The following is an 11,894-nucleotide window of genomic DNA, read 5'->3' as shown; positions in this document are numbered from 1 at the left end:
TGTATACACACACTTGAGCGGCCATCCCTTTTTTCAAGCCAATTAGATACTGTGTGCACAATCTCTGGAGTCAGTGCCTCATCTAAGGGGCATGGTGGGCCTTCATTTTAGCACAGTGTCTGGACACAGCAGACTGATGAACAAAGGCACAATTGGGCCATGCAAAAGCCACAGAGGGTGGGACAGGCACAGCCAATGGATGGGTGGGGATTCAGGGTGCTAACCTGATGAGGTCATGAGTTCAGAGCAACAACCACAGAAAGTTCATAATTTTTTTTTAATCACATAAACCACAGGGATGGCATGAGAGCCAGTTTTCAGCACAGAAACACATGCATGAGAGAGCCTGCATGAGAGAGCCTGAGACAAGTCTAAAAAGAAGAAGCTAAAAATAAGGCAATTCCTACAGTGTCCCTTTAATATTACTTTTCTGAAATCACACCAACGACAGGGGTACTTTTACTTCCAGGGAAAAGGTGGTTGACGTTTTGGTGCATGGTCTGGAAAAAGGAAATGTGACCGCTTCAAATTGCTCAGCAAAAAGGAAACAAAAAAAGACAGCTGAAAGGATATTCAACAGTCAGTCGGAGGAACTGCTCTGAATGGAAGAATTCTGGTAGCTTTTCATAGTCGAATCTTAATGACTGTTAATATACATTAATACCATTTACATTCACTGAGACAGTTAATGAGGTTTTAACAGGATCAAAGAATCACTTGATGTTTGCAATCCACTTGATGACAGAACATTTTCCAGATTTTCACATCTCCTGATAATACAGCTGTGGTCAATTCAAGAGGGTAAGAGCTTTTATTTTTATCCAATAATACATATACAAAAGTTAGGTCAGGAAATTATAAATTCAGTAAAATGTTTCCTAAACTCAATTTGCAAAGGCATGAATGAGCAATGTGGAACTGTGCTTGAGAAATTAACTGCTGACATTAATTTGATATCTGGGACAAGATTGAATAACTACCAACACGCTTTGATCTCAGAGGGAGGCTCTGTGTGATGGGTAATCATGTTTGGCAGGGATTCTTTTTTCCTTTCATCATTTATAATCAGAGTGATGAGAAACTATGAATTATTACGCAAAAATATATTACAATATTGAAGGTTTTCATATCACAATAGTAGATCATGAAGTATAAATGTTTGTATGCGATCACTTGAATATTAAAATTGCTAAGGCCAGTGCTTAGGTAGGCAGAACATATCCAACCTAATGTTTTTTGTTTTCACAACTCTACCGATGTTCTTGGTTTAAGGTGGGGCAGGAAGCGCACTTCAACTGAAAGCCTCATGAAAGAGGAAGAGGGCCCTTTGCTTGTTGACAGCGGGGTCACAGTCTGCCTGAGGTCTAACAGACTAATCATAGGGCTCTGGGGGAAGGTTGCCCAATACAACAGACAACACACAGGCTTCCTTCCCATTCCCGTACCTCATCACAGTCACGCTGCATGTGAACCAAACCGAGGAGACAGACGAAAGGGCCATCGGAGAGGGAACCTCTGAAGAATGAAACCAATCAAATTGGATCAGTCGGCGACAGTCGACGAGCTGACGGAGGCCTGCATCAAAGCATTTGGTCTGGATCAATCTCTCACTTCCTGTGTCTGATCTTGTTTCACACAGGATCTCTTTAGATTACATTTTATTGTTGTTTGGCTTGTATGAGCAGTTTCCTGCGTTTAAATGATTTGACACAGCGCGTGTCAGTCTGGCCATGCTGTCAAGCTCATCCGTGTCTTTCTGTCTCTCCGGGTAGATGATGAAGGCAGGTTGGGTGACAACTCTCTGGTCCGAATGTTTCTTATGATGCATCCCTGGTACCTATCCTCTGTTGAATTGGCCAAAAAACTGTCCAACATGTATCCTTTATGTTCTTTATAATGAATGCGGAGGGTTGTGTTGATGCGCACGGTGGTAGCCCACGGGATCACCAAAGCGAAGGACTTCCAATCCTTTCGGTGGATTAATAATTCTGTTCCTTAATGATGCACCAGGTCACTGGAGGAAAACTGTCCTGCTGAACTCAGGTTGCAAATCTGCCATCTTATCAAGTGAGTGAATGCTGCTGAACAATCATGGGGTGACAGAAAATGTTTCCTTGAGTCGTTCTAGTGCCGTAGACGATATGATTGTGTGTCAACGTGTACAACGGAAGATGCCAAACATAATGTTCGTGTAAGCATAAGACATGCTGTTTGACCTGAATGCATATGACCACTGCGTAGACGTATCATTCATGTGTAGGCATGTATATATGACATCATGCATGTGTTGTTGATTGTGTTTGGGTTTATGTGTTTATACATGTGTTTATGATTTCCAGATCTTTTACTTTCTGTTTTACCAAGGTATTGTTAAATCCGTGTTGCTGTATGGCTAGAAGTGAGCTCTTGAATGCATATTTATTTGTGATATACGTGTCAGTTGATTGTCTTCAGGACAGATAAACAGGACACCGAATGATGACGTGAAAGGCCACAAAACCACTACATTTACAAAGCGATAAACAGCTGCTTTTATGGGGGGCTTTTATGCCATTTATAAAATGGGCGACAACAAACAAGCACATTGGCGAACACACTGTAGCAGACATCACATGTTTTTGTTTATACTTACATTTTACCAAGGAACCTTCCAGACGACACATTCTCATTTACAGCAACAACCTGGGACCAATTAGGGTTAACTGCCTTGCTCGGGGACAAAAAAAACGATTGCTTCCCGAATGTGTTTGTAACTGGTTTATACTAGCAATAAGGCACCTCAGTGTTTATTTACATGGCAAATATTCCATAGCTTCATTCGGGGACCTCTTGTTGCTTTTGTGTCTAAGAATAGCCGCGCGGTTTTTGCCATGAACCGCCCTCTTGCTTAAGTGATATCCGTGAGTGTAGGCCTGCCGTATTGAATATACTGTCAGTGTTTCTGTTCCATATATAAAGACTGTGTAGGTGTCACCTGTGTACACCAGGTCTAAAACATCTATGCCGATATTCTTCCCCTATACCGTGGGTGTATTATTTCCAAACCTCCCCGGCTCAGAAATTACAACGGCAATGTCTTCCCCCGCCCCTGTTGCCCTGTCATTCCGTAAGGCATTGGATCAGCGAGTTCCCGGCGGAGTTTGACCTGAACCCGGAGCTAGCGCAGCAGATCCAAGGGCTGAAGGAGAAGCTGGCCAAGAAGGGAGCGGAAAACCAGAGCGCTCTCATCGACCTGGACCACGTGTGAGTGACCCCTGTCTACGGGCCGGCGTTCCTACGCGCCGCACTCCGCGCTCAGCGACGGACGCACTGGGGCCCAGCCATGGGAGTGACATCCTGGCCCAGGAAGCACCACACCCCACCAACTTATCCACAGAGGCCCCGATTTACAGTTCATGACGCAGTGTGAAGAACAGTAGCTTCTACGTTCGGCTGTCTCTCACAGGACTTCTGCTGATGGTTACTTTTTTTCCGTCAGGCCTTCGTATGAGTGGAGAAGACAGGTGAGTCAACAAGCTCAGTCAGACTTCAAGAAGAGGAAGACGTCTCTCCTCTTCGACCACTTGGATTCGTCCGCGCTGGCCGAGCACCTTACCTACATGGAGTACAAGTCCTTCTGTCGGATACTGGTGAGTGTGTGGCCAGCAGGTGGCTCTGTTCACTTGCTTCTTTCAGGTACAACCATATCCTCGCTTTTGTCTGAACTCTGCCATATATACATTGTATTGGTAGTTAAATGTTTCAATGTGTGCCCGTTCCTATTGGAAAGTGTGTCTGACACGTTCCCGTCCCCTCCAGTTCCAGGACTACCACAGCTTTGTGATGCACGGCTGCACGGTGGACAACCCCATCCTGGAGCGTTTCATCACCCTATTCAACAGTGTGTCTCAGTGGATCCAGCTGATGGTGCTCAGCAAACCCACGGCCCCCCAGAGGGCTGCAGTCATCTCCCACTTCATCGGGGTGGCCCAGGTCAGTTAATCAACTCCCATGTCAGACAGAGAGAATCTGCAGGTTACAAAGCATCAACTCCAGTGTCAGAAAGAATCAATCGGTCGGTTAGGAAGTGTCAATTCCAATGTCAGAATGAGTCAATCTCTGGGTTAGGAAGTGTCAACCCCTGTCAGAAAGAGTCACTCTCCAGCTTGGACTTTTTCCTTTTTCTTTCTTTTAATGTCAGAAATTCCATCGAATATAATTTTTCTGTGTTGTGTGATTGTCTTACCTAGCTTGCTTCAGATTAATTAAACTGTATATCCCGTGGGATAAGAGCCTCTGCCAAATTACTGAGATAAAATAATGGAAACTTGAATCACCAGATGAAGAGTCAGTTTAGTCAGTTCTTGAAAACCACTAATTCTCAGTAAATTACATTTATTATTTATTTATTTAAACACTGTGCAGTTCTTTTCTATTTTAAGGCTTACACACGTTGTATGTTTTCTCGGGTCTGTCTGCAGAGGTTGTTACAGCTGCAGAACTTCAACACTCTGATGGCTGTAGTGGGTGGACTCAGTAATAGCTCTATCTCACGCCTCAAAGACACGCAGGCGCACATTAGCAGCGATGTCAGCAAGGTAAGTAGTGTTAATCGTTAACTGAGTGACAACATGAATATATCTCATGAATATGTGAATACTGCCGCACGGTTTACATTTTTCGTGCATCACCTTACCTCAGGCGTTCAACAACCTGGTGGAACTGGTGACATCCTGTGGTAACTACAGCCGGTACCGCCAGCGCTTCTCCGACAGCACGGGCTTCCGCTTCCCCATCCTGGGAGTTCATCTCAAGGACCTGATCGCGGTCCACGTGGCCCTGCCCGACTGGAGCGACCAGGAGAAGACCCAGGTCAACCTGGCTAAGACCCAGCAGCTATACACCATCCTCCAGGAGCTGGCACTGATCCAGACCACGCCACCCAGTATCGATGCCAACACGGACCTGCTCAACCTCCTCGTGGTCTGGATCGCTCTAACCAATACATTAGAAACCCGGCGGGTCGGTTTCACCCGTTGGCATTGGTGTAAGAAGTCGTTGTGTGTCTTGTTCCTGTCAGGTATCTCTGGACCAGTACCACTCGGAGGAAGAGATATATCAACTGTCTCTGCAGAGGGAGCCACGCACAGCCAGGCCCGTGGTGAGTGTGTTTCAGGGACATGTTGGCCGATATTGTGTGCAATCCAGGGGAAGGAGGCCTGCTTTTCATGTTTCTAATTTGTCTAATCAGTCCGCCCCGAGTCTTCCTGTGATAGAGGAATGGGCATCTTCTGTGAAGCCCAAAGCTGATCCCACCATTATCAGCAACCATATCCAGAAGATGGTGGAGGTAGGCTGTTTGACATGCTTGAAATATTCAATTTAATTATGAAGCAAGAAATACTTAAATATGGTCATATTTTCACAGTCAGTGTTTAAGAATTTTGACACGGATGGAGATGGCTACATCTCTCAGGAGGAGTTTGAAATCATCAGGACCAACTTCCCATATCTCTGCAAGTTTGATGATCTGGACAAGAATCAGTGAGTAACATATTATCAAGAGATAACACTTGATGACCATGGTAAATGAATTATTCAAGATACTGCATTGGTCTTAATTGCTGACGTTGTTAACACATTGAAATGTGTACATTAATAATATTCTAATATCAAGAAAATACTCTGGAGACATTATACGCATACTTTTGGAAGGTGTGGATGACATGTAACATGACACAAAGAATATGGGTTTTAATAAGTGGAGGAAATGGTGTCTCCAGGAAGCAACCCGTCTCTTACATAAAGTGTCAACAGTTCACAAGTCATTTCAGTGCACTTCTACGACTGAAACAGAACGGTATTCAACTGTCGTTTGTAGTCGTTCTGTTTGGTCAACAGCCCTGCATTCATTTGGGCATCGTCTGTAAGCAAGCGTATTCTGTTGCAACATGTCTGGTTATGTTAAACAATAGGATCCCATAGTGTTAGGCTTTAGCAGCTCAGAGACATTGGTCGTAACTTACGTTGCCAGAGGTAGGAGTCGGTGTGTGCGTTTGGCTGTGAAGTCGCCCCATTAATTTAAAGTCTAATTCAGAACGACCCAGGGTGTACCTGCTATACATGCTAGGGGTCATCAGTGCTGGCTCGGTACTCGCCTTTTGTGATGTTGAAATGTGAAGCGCACATATGCTGTTAAGCTTGCTTGTAAAACATCAGTGCAGTACTTTACAGTATATAATCAAGTCCTCTTCATTTATAACATTTAAAACATTTGCTGACGTTGCCCATTCAGTGGGAGGGTCAACTTGGGGTCAAAGTTTTAAAGCATGCAGTGCTCTATTTCGAACCGTCTGTCAGTCAGAACTTACACAACCTGAGCTCTGTGACTGTGTATTCAGTAGAATGTTGAATAACAACCACGTTCTGACCCTGGAGCTCTGGTGCACACCCCCGCCATCTTCAACCCAGGTCAGAGTATTATGGGATACCTTTGTTGAGAGCCGTGAATCACACAAGTATAGTGTCTGGTTATCTTGTTAGTGACCTTTAACCTCTTTTATCTGCCCAGGGACGGGAGAATAAGCAAAGAGGAGATGATTGATTACTTTACCAAGGCCAGCTCCTTGCTGAACAGCAAGATGGGGTTCATCCACTCGTTTTCAGAGATGACCTGTATGAAGCCTACACTTTGCCAGCACTGTAAAGGCATTGTAAGTACAATTACATGAATTCCTCAACTGTGCACATCTCTATGAAAAAGCCTTTTTATTTCATCATTATTTATACTGTGAGTGAAAACATATCCTGCAGTGAAGTATAACCAGTTTATTATGAGGACCTATATGTGAGAAATAATGATATTTCAGAGGAAGCACTCAAAGGTATAAGAGCGAACGCTTAGTGGTCACATACACGCTGTGGTAGATGTTATCGCGGGCGTATCAGAATGCTTGGGTGTCTGCTAAACAATGTATGTCTTGTATAATATTAATCAATTAAAAGATAAAAAGTGGATATGACATTAAACACGAAGGAGATTGATTGTGGAATAGAGATTCAGAGAGCACCATTTTTTATGGAAGGAGATAATGTGCGGTTATGGTGACATTGGGTGACAAAACAAAAGCCCACTGACTTCCTGATCTCACGTTTCCTGATGGCCTCCACCCAAACACATCAGTTCTGTTTCCTATTTTCACATGCTTTTTTCTGTCTTTCTCACACGTTTTGTCTTTTATGATTCTTTGGAACCTCCAGTTTATTGCTTCATACCCCTTCTGATGTGTGTGAACATTTTGAACCAATCAAGCTGTCAGCAGATTCCTTTAGCAGACGCTGATGAAGCAGAAATGACAGTTCCAAACAAAATGCCAAAGTCTGTGATGAAGTCTATGAAATTGATACACGTGCAGTTTGGAAAAAAAGATAATTCAAAGATCAATTTCATCTTCAAAGTCACAATAAACCTGTCTTTTTGCCAAATGCAACCCGTGATATGTGACAGATGTGTTTCCTTTTCAGATGTGGGGATTTTACAAACAGAAATACAAGTGTAGAGGTACAGTATTAAAAGGATCTCTGTCATAATACTGCAATTCCAGCACAACACGCACAATGTTATCTAATATATTGTTTATTTTTGTTTATATTTAAGAGATTCCATATTAAATCAGTGGTCTGTCCAGTAAAAGAGTGTCCACATAATCTGGTCTCCAGAAAATATGTAACATTGCATACAGTGGATATAAAAGTCTACACACCCCTGTTAAAATGGCAGGTTCTTGTGATGTAAAAGAATGAGACAAAGGAAAATAATGTCAGAACTTTTTCCACCTTTAATGTGACCTATACTTGAACAATTCAATTGAAAAACAAACTGAAATCTTTGAGAAAAAAATTTATAAATAGAAAAACTCACAATAACCTGGTTGCATAAGTGTTCACACCCTTGAACTAATACTTTGTTGAAGCACCTTTTGATTTTATTACAGCACTCAGCTGTTTTGGATAGGAGTCTATTAGCATGGCACATTTTGACGGGCAATATTTGCCCACTCTTCTTTGCAAAAGCGCACCAAATCTCCAGTGCACAGCCCTCTTCAGATCACCCCACATATGTTCAATTGGATTAAGGTCTGGGCTCTGGCTGGGCCATTCCAAAATTTGAATATTCTTCTGGTTAAGCCATGCTATTGTGGATCTGTGCTTTGGGTCGTTCTCGTGCTGAAAGGTGAACTTCCTCTTCATCTTCATCTTGCTAGCTGCCACGACCAGGCTTCACTGTGGGTATGGTGTTCTTTGTGTGATGTGCAGTGTGGTTTTTGTGCCAAACATACCTTTTGGAATTATGGCCAAAAAGTTCAAGCTTGGTTTCATCAGACCATAACGCATTTTCCCAATTGCTTTTGGGGGACAACTGGGCTTGGATGTTTTTCTTTTTAAGAAAAGGCTTCCGCCTTGGCACCCTACCCCTTAGCCCATTCATATGAAGAATACGGGAGATTATAATATGTAGCACACAGCCAGTTCTTGCCAGAAAGTCCTGCAGTTCCTTTAATGTTGCTGTAGGCCTCTTGGAAGCCTCCCTGACCAGTCTTTTCATCAATTTTGGAGGGACGTCCAGTTCTTGGTAATGTCTCTGGGTGCCATATTTTCTCCACCTATGTATTCCCCGATGACCAGCTTCGTACACAATAAGGAGTAGAGCAGCATCAAGTGAAACCATTCTAATTCAGATTTTGTGGTTGAAGACAAAAACAATATTTAGTTGCTGACAAGAAGCTAACGCCTGCTATCAATCTGCACAAAAGCAATACCAGTGCCATGATTTCGGTTTCCTAATTTTACAATAGATTTAACCCCACATTATGCACTATTACTCTTCTCTGTACTAGCCTGTGGTGTGAGCTGCCACAAGGACTGTCGAAGCCGCCTTACTGTTGAGTGTCGAAAGCGAACCAGGAGTGTCGACCATGATCCCCGTTCCACCCAACACTCCCGGTCATTCAGCATGCCGAATATAGTGCAGCCCAGCCACACTCTACAACACACAGGTGCGAGCCAACCACACTACTTACCTGTCTTTTCATTTTAGTTTAAACCTTTACCTGGATGTGTCCATCTTGGAATTTGTGCGACATTGTAAATCACCATTTTTTTTTACAGCAAGTGCAATTAACTACTGCAATTATATATGGTATTTTGCTAATTAAGTGCATAGCCTATTATCATAAATCAGAAGCTGGAGTGAATTAGCTTTTTGCTCCTTTCCAATCAACTTGAAACGTGGTTATCATGATTAAGATTTTATTTTTCACTCTCACATGAATAAATTCATATTCATGAGCTTAAATATAGATTTATTTCTTATCTTTTTTTTTTACTGTTAATTGTTATTCTGGAAATTGTTATACTTCAGACCACCTGGTGGCATTTCTCAACAGGTCTCTAGTTACCATAGTTACACCTATATATTTTTGTTCAGTGCAAATGATTTTGAGCTCTGCGGTTTTCCAGCAAGGCTGATGTGGCGGCCCTAACACGGACAGCCTCTGTTCTTTCTCCCTAGTCATTACAGAGGAAGCTCCTGACTCCCTGGAGAACGAAGTGTTTGATGTCCACCTTTGATGAGGTAACGACTCTAGAGAATAAAGGGTATAGGTGTTGCAATAATCTACCTATCAACATGTCCTAGTGGGAGTAATGGGCCTAATCTAGCCTTGTCTGCAAGTATTTTAAACTTATTTCTGAATTGTTTGGCGGCCCACTTACACATTTCTTTTCATATCAGAATGAAGACCAACACAGAAGAGAAAACAAGAAAGAATTTGTCCCTGTTACCAGCTGAAATGGGTAAAACAGATGAAAGCAAAACTGATCCTATCTGAAGACAGAATGCACGCTAACAATATTCAAATGTTTTCATTCTCTAAATAGTTCCTTGATGTGTTTTGCTGGACCTGAAGCATTGTAAACATATTAACGTCATTGGTGTTATGATCCATCACTGTAAATTTTGACGATGTACGTATTTATTTCCTGATTAATACATTTTTCAAGATGTATTTTTGTGCTTGCACATGATAGATACACCTGCTGACTAAATGCTTACTTGAGGGTTTGCCTTTTAAAATGCGAAAACAAGAAAATATAAGAATCAAAATGACCAAATAAACGGCTTGCTAGAACTGGATTTAATTATTTTTTTTGCATGAGTCTAAGTATGGGAAGGAACTGTCAGTCTTCGGTGTCTGTCAGTCTTCGGTGTCTGTCAGTCTTCGGTGTCTGTCAGTCTTCGGTGTCTGTCAGTCTTCGGTGTCTGTCAGTCTTCGTGGTGTCTGTCAGTCTTCGGTGTCTGTCAGTCTTCTATGTCTGTCAGTCTTCGGTGTCTGCTGGAAAGAGTGTGAGGGGATGTGTACTTTGGTTTGGAAAAAGGGTGCAAGTGGTTAATCCAGTTCAGGTGTTTATTAGTCTAATGGCTGGTGGATGGAAACTGACTCTGAGCCTTTTGGTCTAAGACCCGATGCCCTGATTCTTCTTTCTCCCTGTCTACTCAGTCTTTATCTTTGCTTTCACAGTGGGTGAAGTGTACAGAGGTGTTATATTTTTGGAGTTATGTATGTATACATTGCTTCCCCACGAGATGGTGCTGTTTGTGTTTCTCAACACAAGGTGTAGGCTACCACTTGATTTAGCATTCTGTACCTCTTTTACATTCCTTGCTTTAGGTGTAGCCATTTGTTTGGGTGTGGTCTTGTTCAGTAACATTGGATTGCTGTGGATTGTATAGGATACAATAAAAATGAGGTTTACTTCAATTACCCAATTATCCATGCTAAACACTGATGGTGTTGCATTGTGTTAAGATTTTTGTATTACTTTTTCAAAGACATTTTGCGTTGAATAGAAAGTTTCAGAGATGACAGAAACGGAATTATTCAAAATACTCCACACTTTTTCTACCTGTACACAAATAGCACATCAAGAAAATATTTGTGTGTCTCTTACTCCCAAGTGACTGCTCCCATAGCAATTAATTTACTTCCAGCTGTGGTTCGTAGGGATTTACACAGCAGACAGCTCTTAATTCTTTCTCTTTTTAGTGTTTCCTAAGGAATTAAATACATAACATTCGTCCACTTGAACATTGTTTGGCTTTGTAAGTAAGGCCTAGTTCAGCATCCCCTAGAGATTCCAATTCAGAGCATTTTGTTGCAATTGACTTCATGGATAATGTATTCTTTTGGAAATTGTTTTAATATCGTTAATTAATTAGGTGGTGCTGTTTTGATTAGAACCACACGTTTACAAACATGCAGCTTTTAGGTATTGATGGTTCCTGCCAACTTTCAAATTCAGTAGGCTACCTGGGATCAGATGAGGATTTGTCACAATAGTCACTCCACACTGGGCTATCCTGTAGGCTATTGCTGCTCTGTGAAATGAAGCCATATAACAATAGCGTGTCCTATTTATATTGTGGCAGTGTTCCCTATAGGCAACTGAAGCAAGGTTATCATTGAGGATGTCCAATCCATATGACCTTGTCACAGTGCATTAACAGTTATGGAGCCAAGAGAGGGGATCAGGGCTTGGACTGGCTTGTGTGCTATTTCTGCATGCATTAAGGCAGAATATCTATCTGATAAAATATCCCATATAAAAGGCTTAAATAAAAATGGGCTTGTTAAGTTCCACCCGCCATTACACCTGTCATAGAATGGGCTAGCCTATTCAATCAATTATATTTGGTGAAAATGATCATGGCAAAAAATAAAACATGTATGTTAAAATGTATTTGTCATAATGACATCGTAATTATTGAGATACACCATGAACCCAATAAAGGTGTAATTGTCCTCCATGGCAACACACGTTGTAAGTTTTATTTGGAGTGCACATGATTGGTCAAC

General features: G+C 42.1%; 1 protein-coding gene across 1 annotated transcript; it reads left to right on the top strand.

The window, feature by feature from the left end:
* The first annotated feature begins 307 nt into the window (after window positions 1–307).
* rasgrp2 (RAS guanyl releasing protein 2 (calcium and DAG-regulated)) lies at window positions 308–11,840 on the top strand. The gene is made up of 17 exons (XM_010870586.5): window positions 308–801; window positions 1,273–1,592; window positions 1,773–1,875; window positions 2,011–2,067; window positions 3,112–3,243; window positions 3,479–3,629; window positions 3,799–3,972; window positions 4,461–4,577; window positions 4,681–4,962; window positions 5,060–5,140; window positions 5,231–5,329; window positions 5,408–5,523; window positions 6,551–6,692; window positions 7,504–7,540; window positions 8,877–9,035; window positions 9,551–9,613; window positions 9,773–11,840. The coding sequence occupies exons 2-16, from the start codon at window positions 1,523–1,525 to the stop codon at window positions 9,607–9,609; spliced, it is 1,779 nt and encodes a 592-aa protein (XP_010868888.1). The 5' UTR covers window positions 308–801; window positions 1,273–1,522; the 3' UTR covers window positions 9,610–9,613; window positions 9,773–11,840.
* Window positions 11,841–11,894: the final 54 nt, after the last annotated feature.

This window comes from Esox lucius, chromosome 7 (assembly GCF_011004845.1).
Source record: "Esox lucius isolate fEsoLuc1 chromosome 7, fEsoLuc1.pri, whole genome shotgun sequence".
NCBI lineage: Eukaryota > Metazoa > Chordata > Actinopteri > Esociformes > Esocidae > Esox > Esox lucius.
The sequence above is the reverse complement of the archived record's forward strand: the minus strand, read 5'-3'. Positions and strand labels throughout refer to the sequence as shown.